At 43.0% G+C, this 17532-nt stretch overlaps 2 protein-coding genes across 3 annotated transcripts in view; one reads left to right on the top strand and one right to left on the bottom strand.

Moving 5' to 3' along the window:
- Positions 1 to 9223, top strand: part of BRME1 (break repair meiotic recombinase recruitment factor 1) — a 36475-nt gene extending 27252 nt beyond the window's left edge. For both annotated transcript variants that reach the window (XR_011557742.1, XM_070736138.1), the window contains one exon: positions 8928 to 9223. Coding sequence is in view for 1 of the 2 variants with exons in the window: in XM_070736138.1 (XP_070592239.1) it covers positions 8928 to 9075 (148 nt within the window). In the remaining variant the exon portion in view is untranslated. The remainder of the gene's footprint in view (positions 1 to 8927) is intronic.
- A 222-nt stretch (positions 9224 to 9445) lies between these two features.
- Positions 9446 to 14091, bottom strand: NANOS3 (nanos C2HC-type zinc finger 3). The gene is made up of 2 exons (XM_070736137.1): positions 13616 to 14091; positions 9446 to 10184 (listed from the first exon to the last, which is right to left on the bottom strand). The coding sequence occupies exons 1-2, from the start codon at positions 14063 to 14065 to the stop codon at positions 10176 to 10178; spliced, it is 459 nt and encodes a 152-aa protein (XP_070592238.1). The 5' UTR covers positions 14066 to 14091; the 3' UTR covers positions 9446 to 10175.
- Positions 14092 to 17532: the final 3441 nt, after the last annotated feature.

Genomic DNA, 17532 nt, shown 5'->3' with positions numbered 1-17532 from the left:
ATTTTTGCAAAGAGCAAAAAGTTGTGAGAACGGAAGCTGAGCTTCCTTCTTTTGTGCCTTCCAATTTTTCCGGCAACTGCAGCGCCCCGCCTGGCTGGAGCTTCCCTGGCGGCGGCAGCAAGGTGAGCTTTGGGGCCTGGTGGGAGGGGTAGTGGCAGCGGAAGGGCGGCGCGCAGTGGGAGGGTGATGGCGGCGGCAGCAGCTAGTAGCCGTGAGGCAGCAGCAGAGTGGTCAGCTGTGAGGCAGAGCTCCGGAAACAGGCACCGACGGCAGCGGCTGGACATGCTAGAATTGCGTGGCTGGCACTTGCCTGCTGTCTGGGCCAAGACGGAGGCTCCAGCCCCACGTCCACGCCCAGCGCAACGCCAGCATGTACGGCGTCTAGCAACATGTCTAGCCGCCGCCGTCAGTGCATCCGTTCCGGAGCTCCGCCTCACAGCTGACGACCTTGCAGCCGCCCCATGGCTACTGCCCAATGCTGCCTGCTGAGAGGGAGAGAGAGGGAGAAAGGGGGGAGAGAAAGAGATAGCAAGAGGGAGAGGGAGAAAGAGAGAGGGAGAGAGGGGGGGAGAGAAAGATAGCAAGAGAGGGAGAGAGAGAGAGGGAAAGAGAGAGATAGCAAGAGAGGGAGAGAGAGAAAGAGAGGGAGAGAGGGGGGAGAGAAAGAGATAGCAAGAGAGGGAGAGGGGGGGAGAGAGAGGGAGAGGGGGGGGGAGAGAAAGAGATAGCAAGAGAGGGAGAGGGGGGGAGAGAGGGAGAGGGGAGAGAGAGAAAGAGATAGCAAGAGAGGGAGAGAGGGGGGGAGAGAAATATAGCAAGAGAGGGAGAGAAAAGAGAGGGAGAAAGAGGGGGAAGGAGGGTGAGGGGAAAGACATAGAGCGAGGAAGGAGGGAGAGAGGAGGGCAAAAAAGAGAGGAAGGGGAGAAACAAAGAGATGGAGAGGGGGGAAAGAAAGAGGAAGGGAGAGAGAGAAAGAGGGAGAGAGAGAGAGAGCGAAAGGGAGGAAGAGAGAGAATTTTTTTGTCCAAACTTTTTTTTTAGCGCCCCCCCCCTCCCCGCTCAATGTTCCCCAGGATTTTCTAAATGTGAATAATGTGCCGCGGCTCAAAAAAGGTTGGGAAACACTGGTCTAGACTAGAGACAGCCACCTAACCTGAAGTGGGTTCTCACAAACAGTAAGAAATTATAACGGCACAGACCCTGCAACAAATCTTATGAGTGGCAAAGAAAGCCAAGTCCCTCCTAAGTCCTCAAGAGTCAGCTGGACAGGTGCCTAGCTCCACCTTTGTCTTGCCCAAGGAAGCGGAGGATATTGCAGATAGCTGTTTTTGTTTTGTTTTTAAACCCTCTTTCTCTCTATTGCTTGGCTGACTTGATGGCTTAAACTGCCCTTCTTAAGAAAGGCTTGAAACCCTGTTTGACTTTTCTTGGAGCTCCTTGGCTGTCAAACATCGTGGTTTCCTCCCACTGAATCTCTCCCAGGATGGCTGACAACCAGATGTTTTTCTCACGCTACCCTGGACGGCATTGGAATATCAGAGATCCCTTGAGGAAATCCAGTTTGTCCTCTCAGCTTCTGGACAATGACTTTTAACATTAATTTAATTTAATTGACTTATATGCTGCTGAATCCTGTAGGATTCGGGGCGGCTTACTACAATAAAAACAATAATACAATAATAAAAAATAAGTCGAACAACAACAGTAAATAAAACCCCATGACCCTAACAACCCATTACAAACCCCAAAACCAAGCTAACATACATACATACCAAACATAATTTAGGCATGACATGTCACTTTTTCCCAGGGAAAAAAACTGGCTGGATTGGGCCCGCTTGCCCCTCACCGCAGGCTGGGTGAGCCCTCTGTGGTCATGGATGGTCCGAAGCAGTGGTTTCTCTCTTCCGGGGCACAGATCACATTTTGGGGCTCACTCTGAAGGGACTCTCTTTGGATCATCCAGCCCCCCTAAACCTTATGACTTCCTGTTGCTCATTAATCTTTTATTTCATCTCCTCACATTACACTCACATGTATCAGATGGTCACAACAATGGGTTTTGTTTACCATTATAATTGCTAACTGGATAAAGATATAAGTACTTGCAATCATGATACCTGCGTCTGTAAAATCATTGCCTCCTTTAAATCTTACATCAGTTTTAGCCTTGCACCTTATTCCTTTCATTAAAATCTGTTAGTCTATTCCTGATTTGCAGTATATTAAAGGTTGTTTTCTACTATGTTTTCAATGCCTGAACACTAATATATTTAGGATGTTCCTAGGTGAGACCAAAATGCCCACTAATCATAATAGTATAAAATAATGTCAATAGATAAAATGAAAAGGTAAGATCAGACCAGTGAAGGGCTACCAAAATTTTTACTACAACACTGTGGGTGTGGCTTATGCAGGATGCCCTGCATTTTCTTTCAAGATCTTTCAATGCAAATTGGGTCCTCTGGGGTGAAGCTCCATTTTCATACCCCACTGCATTTCATCCCCCCGCCAGGCAGTAGCCCACCCCTGAATCAGACAATATTTTGATAAATGTCATTCCCTCTATCTCCTAGTGGAGGCAAGTACAAAAAATAACCAAAAAATAGTGCTTTGTCACTACAGAAAACCATAAGTATTTGGAAGATTATTTTGTGTAGAAAAAAACCAACTCAAGAGTTATGCCCCTAACATAAGCACAATTAACATTTAGAAATTAACAATCATCAGATTCAAGGCAACTACCAATGCATATTCACTTTTAATTCAACTGGCATGAAGTTTACTGAAATAAAAACTATACAAATGTCTGTTGTTTTTTAAATGGCAATGGGTAGAAATTTAAATAGCTGAGTGAAAAAGACCTTCTCCACTGCACTGGGAAGGAGAGTCCAACATGGGTAATCACCAATCCTATTGGTAGAGACTGAGTTAATTTAAATATTTAAATGCGAGGTAATCACCGCCCCCTTAGCAGCCCCCAATACCTGAGTTTTAAAAACTCAGTCTAAGTGTAGAGACTGTTTTTAAGAGTATCTTATTTAAGTATTACTAATGTTTAATAAAATAACTTGTCTTCCTTTTTTCTCCTTTTCCCTTTCTTTTGCAGAATGAAGAGGAGCCTTTGGAAAGGGGTTTCTGCCCTCCGTGGGCATTACCCCCACTGTTTACCTTCCCGGGGATCCCTTCCCTCAGAGGGCATATCCTCAACGGGAAGCACCTCAGCCTGGGGTCACTGGCCTCAGAGGCCATACCCGGGCTGAGAGCCGAAGGTGAGGGGGTCCGCCCCCCCTCACTGGGAGGCTCGGGATGACCGTTTTCCCTGTAATTGAATTACCTGGCGCAGGGCCAGCGCCCATCAGCTGTTCGCGCGCTGAAACAAAGCCTGCGCCACCCGCCGCTGCGGCGCTGTTTTTTTTCGGCTTCTTGGAGCCTTATGAGCCGCTGGATCGGCAGGAAAGGCTGAATGGCACAAGAAAGGTTCCCGACAAGGAGGCATGCGGCTGGCTATGGGGAGCGAGCCTTCCTTGAGGCAGATTCCCCCACGCCCCGCCATTTTGGGGCTTGCGAAGGCAGCGCCCGCCATTTTGGGGCTTGCAATGACAGCGCCCGCCATTTTGGGGCTTGCAATAACGTTTGTAACAGTTTGACAGCCCGGTCTTTCAAGCGGGAAAAGAGTTGCTCTCCGCCCACTTGGTGGGCGCGACCAACAGTGGCTGTGTTCAGGAGTCAGGCCCTGAAGGGGTTAAAGCCACCATTTTGCTGTCAGCTCTCGTTGGAGTAGCATTGCTTCTGTATTGAAACCATTAACTACAGTTGATCGTGAGTAGCTATGGAAGAGAAGACCTCTGACAAGGCATCCTCTCCTAGCACGGGGCCCAAGGATAAGGGGAAGTCAAAGCCCAAGGATAAATCCAAGGCTCAGGCCTCCTCCTCCTCTCTCAAAGAGGCAGAGAGGCGAATTAAGGCACTGGAGCAGAGGCTGGAGGCAGCCATTCTGACACCTAGAATTGCCTCGCCTCTCCCTGCGCAGTTGGTGTTTCAGGCCAGGGATCCACAAGCTCCATATTCTGGGTTGAGACCAACTGACACCCTGTCAGAAAGGGATTGGTCCCCAGAGAGGCAGGGCCCATTTCTGCCTGCAGCTGGTCACACTGCATCAGGCCATAGTCAAGCCAGGCCTCCTTCAGCACCTCATTCTATCAGAAGTGGGCCTTCAGCAACCTTTACACCCACTGCAGCTGGGCTTCGAGTGCACCCTGACACATGGCAACAGATGTCTCCAGCGTTGCAGGAGCTTGTCACTGATGCATATTCCCAGGGGATGGCTGCAAAGGTGCAGAATCCACGTCATCCTTGTCCAACAAGAAATCCTTGGTCAGTACCGCCCCTCTCGGGTATGGGGTCCTGGGTTGAAGAGCCTTCCCAGTTGGAGGAGACTGAGAAAGAGTATGATTTCTCAGATGACGAGACCACTCCTGACCACCCGGTGGTGGCTGGTCTCTTTAAGGCTTCTTATTTCAAGCTTCTACTCCATAAGGCAAAGCAAACAGCGGACTTGCCAGGTCCTACTAAAGTTACAGATTCTACTGAGGACCCTAAACCGTCTACAGTTCTCTTCAAAGAGCCTCAGCCCGAGACTGACCATGTGCCGTCTTCGGATATCTTCAAACAAAGTATCAAGCACCCTTGGCAGACTCCAGCAGCGGCTCCAGGACCTTCGGTCATGGAGAGGAAATTCTATACTCTGGATGAGGATATGGAAAAGCTGTTGGAGTTTCTGCCCATTGACCAGCCAGTAATGACTCTTATTTCAAAGGCTTTGGTTCCATCTGAAACTGGCGATAGCTTAAAGCCAGAGGACAGAAAGGCGGAGATTTTATTGCGTAAGTCGCATCAAATGGCCAGTTGGGGGTTTAGAGCAGCCACGGCTGCTTCCTTTTTCACTCGGGCCTCCATAATATGGCTGCAAGAGGTGCAGGCCCGTCTAGGCCCAGAGGATGGCCGTTTACGTCAGGACATCAGTAAGTTATTAGCTGCGGCGGAATTCTCTGCAGATGCTACCCTCAATGCAGCGAAGTTTTCGGCTCGAGGAATGGCAACTTCTCTGGCTTCCAGGCGACTCCTTTGGCTAAGGAACTGGCCGGCGGACCTTAAGTCCAAATGGAACCTGGCTTCCTCTCCATACCAAGGAGAAAAACTGTTTGGGGAAGCCTTGGATCCGGTCCTCATTGAGGACAAGGACAAACGGAAGTCCCTTCCCAGAGCATACAGGCGACAGGAGCGTCGGGCTAACCCCTATAATCGTCGCCAGCCATTTCGTTGGGACTCTTCCTCATCGGGGGGTCAGACTAGGCCTTTCCAACAAGGCCAGTATGGTCAATCAGGATTTCGAAGTGACCGTGCGGCCTTTCAAGACCGACCGAGGGGATATCAGCAAGCGAGACGGCCCTTCAGGGGAAACCAAAGGGGCTTCAAACGCAACTCCAAGTGACTTGCATCCGTTAGCGCCCATAGGAGGCAGGCTACAACTTTTCAGTGTCTCCTGGAGAAGTATCTCCACCGACAAATGGGCGCTAGCCACAATTTCTCAGGGGTTGCGTCTGGCGTTTCTTCAGCCCCCACCGCACCGATTTGTCCAATGTCCATCAACACGAGATCCGTTGAAAAGACATCATTTGCAGCAGGAGATAGACCATCTTTTGGAGATCAAGGCGATAGAGAAGGTGCCCGAGCATGCCAAAGGCACGGGGTTCTATTCCATCGTTTTCCTCGTGCCAAAGGCATCCGGAGGGTTCAGGATGATCTTAAATCTGAAGTCCCTGAATGCCTTCATCCGGTATCGGAGATTTCGAATGCACTCTCTCCAATCGATTCTCTCCTCTATTCGTCATCACGACTTTCTAACGTCGATAGACCTGAAGGATGCTTACCTGCACGTTCCCGTTTGGCCGGCCCATCGTCGTTTTCTCAGGTTCTGCCTGCACGGTACACACTACCAGTACAGGGCGATGCCGTTCGGCCTGTCCTCGGCGCCTCGGTCATTTACAAAGCTGATGGACATTTTGACGGTGCATATCAGGGCCCAGTCTGTACGGGTGATGGCATACTTGGACGACATCATCGTTATGTCCAAGTCACTGCCCCAAGCGCAACAGGATTTGACTCTTACACGAACCGTCCTGGAGCGACATGGCTATACCATCAATGAGGAAAAGAGCCATCTTTTTCCCTCTACAAGCATCCAACATCTGGGGTCTATTATAAATACTACTCAGGACATGGTATCGTTGACACCGGAAAGAATCCTCAACATACGGCGACTGGTCAGCAATCTGTGTCGTCAACATCAAGTATCGCTGGCCATGTTGTCCAGGGTACTTGGGACTCTCGTATCATCCATAGGAATCGTACCATGGGCTCGACACCACATCAGGATCCTCCAATGGTTCCTACTGCCGTACCAAAAGGACAAGGTGAGCCACTCTCACCGGCAGGTGAGGCTTCCAACATACGTCAAACATTCACTGAAATGGTGGTTGTCCCCAGCATTATTCCGGGGTTCCCCTCTCCACAGCCACGAGTGTTTGGTTCTGACCACAGATGCGAGTCTGTCGGGTTGGGGGGCTCACATGGGTCCTCATATGGCCCAGGGCCTATGGTCTCAGGACGACCTGACCCCTATCAACATCAATTTCCTGGAGCTCAGGGCCGTGTTTCTGGCACTTCGAGCCTTTGCTTGCTGGGTTCAAGGCAGAGATATACTGGTCCTAACAGACAATGTAGCGACCAGGGCCCACCTCAATCATCAGGGGGGCACGAAGTCACAGCGCCTCATGCTCGAGACTACGGCTCTCTTCGATTGGGCCGAGCTTCATCTGTCTTCATTGCGGGCGGAGCACATTGCGGGGACCAGCAATGTGCAAGCGGACTGGTTGAGCAGGGCGACCCTGGATCCATCGGAATGGCGACTCGCCCCGGCTCTTTTCAACAACATAACCCGCCGCTTCGGAGTTCCATCGGTGGATCTTTTTGCAACTCCGGACAACGCCCAATTGCCCAGATTCTATTCCAGGTTCACAACGCCAGGAGCGGAAGGGGTCAACGCTCTTCTGTCTCCATGGCCCAAAGGTCTACTTTACGCTTTTCCACCAACATGCCTTATTCAAAGAACATTGGACAAGATGGTGCAGGAGAGAGCGGAGTTGATATTTATGGCTCCCCATTGGCCGAGACGCCCTTGGTTTGCAGATCTGACAGCCTTTTCTGTGTCTCCCCCGTGGAGGATTCCAGATTGCGAGATATCGTTGAGCCAGGGGTCAGTATGTCATCCGAACCCTCAATGGTTCCAGCTGACCGCCTGGCACTTGAGAGGCTGAGATTGAGAAACCAATGTATACCGGACAATGTTGTATCTACCATGCAAGCTGCTCGTCGTCCGTCTAAGGTGCGAATTTATCAGGCTACCTGGGCGGCATTTTGTAAGTTTTGTTTAACACAGCGTGCTAATCCGCAACAAGCCTCGGTTATTCTGGTGTTACAGTTCCTGCAAGCAGGAGTGGATAGAGGTCTGGCACCAAATACCTTGAGGAGACAAATAGCAGCTCTCGCGACCATTGTGCACGTGCCTCAATCTCGTTCACTGGCACAACACCCTTGGATACGAGACTTTATTAAAGGAGCAGTCAACTCTCACTCACCTCAGGTACATAGGTTCCCAACTTGGGATTTGTCTCTCGTGCTGAAAGCTCTTACTGCACCTCCCTTTGAGCCGTTAAGATCTATTCCACTTCGACTGCTAACATTTAAAACGGCATTTCTTGTGGCAATCACATCAGCGCGCCGAGTGTCCGAATTGTCAGCCCTGTCTACTCGAGCGGATTTGTGCGTGTTCCACTCAGATAGAGTGGTGCTGAGACTGGACCCGGCCTTTATTCCCAAGGTCAACTCTGGATTTCACAGATCGCAGGAATTGGTCCTTCCTGACTTTTGTACACATGGCCAACATCCTTTGGAGTTAAGGTGGCACAAGGTGGATGTTAGGAGGGCCTTAAAGATTTATATCAGAAGGACTGCTCTGTTTAGGAAAACTGACAGAATGTTTGTGTCATTTGCACAAAGATCTATGGGACTTGGGGTATCATCCAAATCCATTAGTCGCTGGCTTAGAGATTGTATTGCAGAAGCGTACAAAGCTAGGTCTCAGTCGCCTCCGACTGGCATAACTGCGCATTCCACCAGAAGTGCGGCGGCGTCTGCAGCATGGAATACCCAAGCTTCTATCGAGGACATTTGTAAGGCAGCGACTTGGGCTTCGCCTACAACCTTCATCCGTCATTATAAACTGGACTCGGTTGCTTCGGCTGAAGCTTCCTTTGGGAGGCGTGTGTTGCAGAGGGTTTGTTCCTCTCCGTCGACCGTGGCACAGCCTTTTCCCTCCCAAGGGATGTGAACTTTGGTATATCCCATGTTGGACTCTCCTTCCCAGTGCAGTGGAGAAGAACCGTTGTACATACCTGAACGGTCTTCTCGATGCACTGGAAGGAGAGTCCAAACCCACCCGGCGTAGTTGCCAGGTCGCCGGAGTATTTGGGTTGCGAGGTTTCTACGTTAATTGTTATATGGTTGAAGTTCAATAAATTGTGTTACCTCTATAATGTCTTCGTTTTTAAAACTGAGGTATTGGGGGCTGCTAAGGGGCGGTGATTACCTCGCATTTAAATATTTAAATTAACTCAGTCTCTACCAATAGGATTGGTGATTACCCATGTTGGACTCTCCTTCCAGTGCATCGAGAAGATCGTTCAGGTATGTACAACGGTTCTTCTGGCCTAATCATAGTGAATGGAGTTTTGGTTTTCAGACTGTTTTTTGTTGTATCTGTTCAGCAGCTAAAATTCATAATTTGATTGTTACATTTTTTCCAGCCGACTGATCATGAGTACACACAGAGATCTGGACTCCTTCAAGAGACTCAAGTCTCGGAGAAACAAACAACATGGGAGGTTCCTATCCCACAACATGAACACTATGACAAGTATGTCTTGTGCAGCGAAAAAGAAGAGAGAATTATAACACATAGATTCTGTTATTCCCTCAATATTTATAAGAATGTTTGTTCTACTTTTGGAATTTTTTTTTAGCTATGTCAGCCTATCAAGAGGCATGGCATTTATTTTCCGACAGTTACTTTTCATTGCAATAAAATAGTTTAACGTAAAAATACATTTTATCTTTGTTTTAGCATCTACCTGATTATCTCAACTCTGAGAAGAATTAAAGCTAATGTCTTGAAATAACAAAACTTTCCGACTATTCTCCTATCTCCCATATGAAGAGTAGCATATCTGTTGCTTTTTAAATAAAAGTAAAAAACTTCAGTCACACTACCAAATGTACATCATTTTGGTTTAACTATTTAATAGTTTATTAATAAGTTAGAAAAGCCTTGTGCAATGTGAATCCATACAAATATATTAGCCTTACAATTGCCATAATTCCATATCATCAGGTAGATTATTAGAAATCTAGACAGTACAAAATTGTGGATGGCAAGATATATTCACTTTGTGAGGTCTGTACAGAAATCTGAATCCTTTACTTGGACACAAGTCAAATCGGAACATTGTTTTAAATAATACTGATTACAAGGCATCTAGATGTCTCCAACTGTCTCCTTTTGTGAATTTATGTATTTTTTTTAATTCCATCATCATGGAAATTACTTTTTTATTTCAGAGTTAAAGAAAAATATTCTGTTTTCATACAAAAACAATAACTTTAAACTTTAAAACCAAACAATTGGTTCACAAACATAACTTGCAAAACAAGTATAAACAATTATAAATACATAAATAATAAACATGAGGAACCTTAAACAAACAAACAAACAAACAAACAGCATTCATGTTACTTGAATGCAGAAGAGCAGACTGAGGAAATCATATAAAATGTCTTGCAACTCAATCAAATAATTTTAACAAAATGGGAACACAGGTGGAGAAAAAACAAAGATTTCTTGATATCAGGTGTGCTGGATGGATTGCTTGTGTCAGATCTGTTAACTAGTCCTTTCTGCATCACTTTTCAAGCTGTTTATAAATTGATTTCTGAGCACCAGTGATTCCACATGAATGATTAGTCCAACAGTCTCTCCATTCTTCAGAAAAGCACTATTATGATGCCTGAAAGAAATATATATATATAACTAATTTCAATAACATTTTCCTCACCCAGAAGGGTAGATTTAAAACAGAGTTGTTTTGGAAAGTGAGATGGGCAGCATGTACATTTAATGAATGATTCAAGTCCAGTCTTCTAAAAGAGCTTTGTGTTTTTTACATAACCAGTTGTGATTGGTATGATTGAATGCCATGTTTGGAGGGAACCCAAAGAAATATGATCAAAAATGGGCCCTGTATTGTAGTTTTGAGAAAGTGGCATGGGGTTCTCTCTTCACAAAACAAGATCAACAGTCATAAACAACAATGATAAATCTTAATACTGTACTATAAAAAAGTAATTTCCTGTTTAATTTTTGTAGCAAAGATGAGGAGGCTCTAAGTGTCATCCCTGAAGGCCCCATCTTCTAAGTCTATAAACTGCCAGCCTAATAATCACAACTTAATACCCCAATAATTGTTTTTATATTTATTGATCTTTTTCATCCCAGAGCATCCAAAACCCACTCTGCTAGCAGGGACCCAATTATATAAATGTACATTTTTTGTTTTCAGAATCACTCTCATTAAGTAAACAAACATGCAAATCATACACAGCAGCTCTTTCTCATCCTTTGTAGCAATCACTACTGGCTGCAGAATTTTGCTCAAAGAGCCACAATTAATGATTAATGGATAATCAATTAGAAAAGAGCTATGGAAGATTATTTTTAAACACAAGTACTGCAATTTTTTTTTGATGTGGCCTAGAGGTGGAGCTCTTGCCTCATAATCAGGAGGTTGTGAGTTCGATCCTAGATAGAGGCACATGTAGAGTCCTGCAAGATGCCTTCCAACTATGTTAATCTTTTAAAAAGTACTACTAGAACTATATGCACAAAAATGAAGTCCCTGAAGTACCCAAAAACGGGAATAGTTGGTTAAAATGACAGAACTAGCAGAAATGGCAAAATTAACTTGATTAGTGAAAGATCAACAAATACATTTATTAGTGATAGGAAACCTTTGGGGTTTTTTGCTTAAAAAATGAAAAACCCTTGGGATTTATGGGTTTAAAGATTAGAAAGTAATTTATGAAAGGACTGAAAGTACAGTATAATGTAATCTTAAGAGAGGAACATAGCTACTCTCACAAGGAAATCAGAAGCCAATTCTTTATAATCTTTCTTTTTTCACTACTTTTCTTTATTCTATGTTCTCTTACAGCTTTTACTTTAAAACTTATCTACTACTGAACACCTCAAATGGCTCAAAACACTCAAATACATTACTAATTTGCTACAAGCCACACTGAACAATCGCACTCAGCCACTAGTCATGATATCCATACTTATACAGACAACCTTGGGAAAAAAATTATCATAAATAACAGGACAATGATACCATCAAGAGATTCATATAGCAACAAATATATATTTACTTGTCCCTATGACATTAACACAAACATGGGTCCAAAAAGCATCTTTTTGTAATATGATTTGCCAGCAATATTATTCTGGGTTTTACACAAGGGATACCAATCGGACAACAGGACTAAAAACAAGACAAATAAGAAAAGTTGACCTTGATGAGGGTTAAGTATCTCAGAAGACCTGAGCAAACACAATGCAGGGATTAACAACTGATAAGGTACTTAAGATCTTTCTCACATGATCTTCATTTGCAAAACTACCAGGTCTCCCCTTCCATTTTCACCTCATCTTTTTCCAATGTATTTACATTCTAAAAATAAATTAAATTACTTCATGCATCTGATGAAATGAGCTGCAGCACAAAGTTTATGTCTTAAAGCCTTAAGGAAATGTTAGGATAATCTTTTGGAGGAGTGGAAATTATTAGAAGTGGAAACTATTGTATCTCTTTTAATTGTGCCTGAGTTTTTAGTCACCTTTGTTTATATATCACATTTAGAAACATCATATCATATTACATCACATCACTTTCTTGATCCTACTGAAATAAGTAGAATTTCTATTAATAAATACTCAATATGTTAGCATGATGCTATCATGTGTCTCTAAGGGCTTAGTCTTCTGGAAATATATTTACACTGCTCAAAAAAATAAAGGGAACACTCAAAGAAAACATCCTAGAGATGAATGAATGAAATAGTCTCACTGAATACTTTGTTCTATACAAAGTTGAATGTGCACAACAGCATGTGAAATTGATTGTCAATCAGTGTTGCTTCCTAAGTGGACAGTTTAATTTCACAGAAGTTTGATTTACTTGGAGTTATATTGTGTTGTTTAAGTGTTTCCTTTATTTTTTTGAGCAGTATATCTTTGGGAAACCTTTACTGCAGATATATATATATATATACACACACACACACAAACACAATATATATTGGTATATTGAAGGAAGGTCACAGCGCCTTTTTGCCTCTAGGCCCAACCTAGGGCCATTTCAAGTCAGTTAATTTATTCATAGCAGACAAACTATATTTTTGTATGTATCAGCAAAAAAACATGTGATACATTGTATATATATATATATATTTGGAAAGTATGTGCGTGTATGTATATATATATGTGTGTGTGTGTATAAATATATAAACACACATATATACATAACCTATTACATGTGCAATAACTAAATTGAGTGCAAACATCTCTTCAATGTGGATTTTACACTGATGAAGTCAATAGGGATTGATGAAAGCTTAATTACTTTTTAGTAGCTTTAAAATAAACGTTCTGGAAATTGTTATGGCTACTGCCTCTTTATTTATTTATCTGGAATTACATTTTTAGGACACTTCTCAATATAGTGTATGTATGTGTGTGTATTTATATATACATACATACATACATACATACATACATATATACACACTGCTCAAAAAAACAAAGGGAACACTCAAATAACGCATCCTAGATCTGAATGAAATAATCCCATTAAATTTGCACAACTATTCCATTTGCACAACAGCATGTGAAATTGATTGCTCAATCAGTTTTGCTTCCTAAGTGTACAGTTCGATATCACAGAAGTTTGATTTAATTGAAGTTATATTCTGTTGTTTAAGTTCCCTTTATTTTTTTGAGCAGTGTGTGTATATAGGTAATATATAAAGTGTGTGCGTGTGTATAACAGACATAACATATAAAATGGACACTTTTAAAACTTCAAGCAATTAAATTCTTAGTACTTTTTAGTATGCAAATCAGAGTACGAATTACAGACTCCTCTAGGGGGGGGGGGAAACAGGCCCAGCATTAAATTGTGATACAATTAAAAAAATTAAAGATGTTGCTGACTAGATCTCTTAAGATCCTCTCACAGATTAAGAGCCGCTGCCGATCCATTGGGGTTGCTTTCAAAACTGGGATGGGGGGGCGGAGGGTAAAGGATTTTTTATATAAAAAAATATACCACGTATGTATGGGGGGTGGGGCGGACCGCGCCGGCTGGCGCTTTCGGAGACTTGCCTTTTTTTTCTTCTTGCCCGCGGAGTTCCTGATGCAGCTGGTGTAGACGGACGCGTAGCCCTGCTTGGTTAAAGGGCAAAACTTCTTCGTGTGGGCGAAATCTTCCGACGCGCCGCACTGAGGACACTTGTATTTTCTCAGGATCGGGCACTCCACGAGGCCGGCTTCGTTCTTCAGCCGATGCGAGGCGTAGATGGAGCGCGACTCGCCGTTCTGCCTGCAGAAGGAGCAGCTCAGCTCATCCCACTTACGCGGCGCGGTCGGAGGCTGGTCCATTGGCTGCCGTTGCTGCTGCCGCGGGAAAAGTTGGCGGTCTCGCTGCTGCTCCGGCGACAGTTCCGCCGCCTGCAGTCCGGGCTCTTCTCCGGAGGGGCCGCACCGGCTCATCCGCTCCACCAGCTTGGCCAGCTGCAAATAATCCCTCCAGGGTTGGAAAGTGGCTGGACTCATCTGTGCTCGTGGCTTCCTTCCTTCCTTCCTTCCACCCCGCGGGGATTTAAAGTGGGAGACGTCCTGGGCTCCCACTTTAAATCCCCGCGGGAGGAGCCAATGGGTCTGATTTGGCAAAGACAAAAGGAGGCGGTGGGACTTCCTGGCCGAGAGCCCCGGCTTAAGATAACAGTACAATTAAGGGAGGACGGACGGACTTTTGCAGCACTTCAGCCGCGGCTCTTACTAAGATGCTGGAGGACCTTGTAAGTCACCCTTAGCAGGAGTTCAGGACCCGCGCAAAATGTTTTTTTTTTTTTTGCAGGTGTGCGTTTAAAAAACAAGGACCCTTAGGCCAGAAAGTGATTTTTAAGAAAGAAATACGTCTTTGCTTTCTAAAATGTTGGGGAAAGATGGGTTTTTTTAATCTATCTTTAGAACGGGAGATTTCCCAAATTGTACCAAAGACCGCGTTAATTGCTGTCTTATTTGCAATGCAAAAGTCGAGAGGGTCACCAGTTATCAGGAAAGGGCTTGTTTGTTTTTCCTTCCTTCCTGCTACCAATTGACTTTGCAACAATGTTAACGGTTATAGGAAGGGGAGTATGGGATAATAAACGGAATCAAATTTTGCATGCAACGTAACTTTTTCAATAGTTTGTGTTGCAAGGGACCTACTGGGGGTGGAGAAAAAAATGGGAACACCTTGAAAAATCATCAAAATATCTTTTAATATGGTGTTGGTCCACCTTTTGCAGCAAATACAGCCTCAATTCTCTGAGGTATTGATTCATACAAATGGTGAAGTTTCCAAAGGAATTTTAGCCCATGCTTCAGTTAAAGCACCCTTCAGTTCTTTTAGAGACGATTGTGGTGGAAATCAACTTCTCACTTGAATCTCTAAAATTGACCATAAATGCTCAATAATGTTGAGGCCTGGTGATTGTGGTGGCCAGATGAGATGCTGAATTTCATTAGAATGTTCCTCGTGCCACTCTAACAATTCTTGCTCTATGGATTGGTGCATTATCACCTTGAAAGATAGCATCCCCCTCTGGAAACAGTTCTTGAACCATAGGATGAATTTCCTAAATAGTGATGGCTGTTAATTCTTCCATGAAGGGAAATCGTTGGCCCGGTGGATTTCCAAGAAATAGCACCCCAGATCATCACTGAACCCCGCCATATTTGACGGTTGGGAGAAGGCAGTCTGCATGAAATGATTCTTTTGGCTGTCTCCAAACGTAAACATGGCCAGAGGTCAGAAAAAGGGTAAACAATGATTCGTCAGAGAAAATCACATTTTGCCACTGCTCAAGGGAGCATTTCTGGTGGTCGCTCGAAACGCTTTGAAACATTTGTCTTTGAGAGCAGAGGTTTTCTAATTGCAGCTCTTCCGTGAAATCCAGATCTGTGAAGCTCCCTTCGAACAGTTTTTGTGGAAACTGGGTTCTGTATGTGTCTATTGAGCTCTGCAGTGATTTAGGAGCTGTGGTCTTGCGATCCGCTCTAACAATTTGCTTTAGAGTCCAACCGTCTCTCTCAGACAACTTTGACTATGGTGAAATAGGACAGCCCTGTCTAACTCCTCTTTGTATTTCAAACGTTTCTGTTTGGTCATTATTTAAAATAATTTTTGCCGTTTGGTTTGAGTATATTGCGTCGATTATATTAAAGAATTTAGTTCCAAAGTTCATTTTATTCAGTTGTAGTTTCATAAAGGACCAATCAACATTATCAAATGCTTTTTTTGCGTCTAAAAATATTAGTGCCATTTGTTTTTCAGGATGTTGCTCATAATATTCTAGTGTGTTTATAATTGTCCTTAGGTTATTTTTAACCTGTCTATCTGGTAAAAATCTGTTTTGATCTGCATGTATTATTCCATTCATAATATTTTTTAGTCTAGAAGCATATATTGAAACAAAAATTTTGTAATCTACATTCAATAAAGAGATCGGTCTATAGTTTTGTATTTTTTCTTTCTCTGTATCTGGTTTATGTATTAGAGTTATTAATGCTTCCGACCAGGTTTTGGGAATTTTGCCATCGGCAATTATATTATTAAAAATCTCTAACATATTTGATAAAAGTATATTACTATTTAACTTATAAAATTCTGCTGGTATAGCATCTGGGCCAATGGCTTTGTTATTTTTTTGGTTCTTAATTGCTTGTTGTAGTTCTATCATTGTAAATGGTGCATCAAGTTTTTGTTGTTCTTCTGTTATTATTGGTAAGTCTGTTGAGGTTAAGTAGTCAAAAGCCTTATCTTCACTTATATCTTCTTTATTATATAGATTTTTGTAGAATTCTAATGCTATTTCCTTCTTTTCACTTGTTATATATTTAAGTTTACCTTTACTATCTACTAATTTTTTTATTATTTTAGATTCTCTTTTATTTCTGCTTGGTGCCATTTAATATTTTAATTCTCTGCGTTCTTTGTCCATTCACCCTTATATATGCTTCATTCCCTTTATAAATCTCTTTTATAGTTTCACAAAATTTATCCCCCATATTTAGTTCCTTACATAATTTATATAAATAGCTATGGTTAACTTTATCAAAGACTTTATAAACATTTAATTTCAAAATTCCTAATTTCCTTTTAGTAACGGCAGCATGGTGCATCACATTTATTACATTTCTAATTGGTTCACTTATTTTCCTTCCCTTCACAAATCCATATTGATCCTCTTCAATTATTTTTGGTAAAATATTTTCTAATCTATTTGCTAATATTTTCATAAATATTTTATAATCTTGATTTGCCAAACTGATAGGACGGTAGAACCCAGGCTCTCTTAAATCTCGATCCATCTTTGGGATAGTAACAATCTCTGAAAGCTTCCATGTCTGCGGGATATCATGATTTAACGATATATTATTAAACAGTTTCCTCAAATGCGGCAACAATACATTCATATAAGTTTTATAAAATTCCCTGTAAACCCATCCGGGCCCGGTGCTTTGGCTTGTTTTAACCCTCTAATTACTCTAGCAATTTCGTCTTGTGTAATTTCTGCATTCAATATTTGTTTATCTTCTTCGTTTACTATTTTATCAATATTGAGGACTCGTAACTTAACCTGCTCCTCTTTATACAAATCCTCATAATATTTTCTCATCATCTTCTCTAGCTGCTCTTTACCATATCTAACCTCTCCACTAGTCTCTCAATGCTAATATACATGATTTTTTCTTTCCTCCTCTTCAAATATCTTGCCATTTGCTGCATTGATTTTGTCCCCCAACTCAATGTTTTTTGTCTCATCGTCATTCTCATCTTATTCCATTGGATCTCATCATACATCATCAATTGTTTCTTTTTCAATTTCAATAAACTATTCCAATCTCTACTTTTAGTTAATCTTATCTGCTCTTGTATCAAATCTATTTCCCTTATCTTCATTTCCCTTTCTCTACCACACCTCTTCCTAATATCTGCTTCCATACATATACATTGTCCCCTCATATAAGCCTCA

Source organism: Erythrolamprus reginae, chromosome 2 (assembly GCF_031021105.1).
Source record: "Erythrolamprus reginae isolate rEryReg1 chromosome 2, rEryReg1.hap1, whole genome shotgun sequence".
NCBI classification, from domain to species: domain Eukaryota; kingdom Metazoa; phylum Chordata; class Lepidosauria; order Squamata; family Dipsadidae; genus Erythrolamprus; species Erythrolamprus reginae.
Note: the sequence above shows the minus strand (reverse complement) of the source record. Positions and strands in the feature narration are given on the sequence as shown.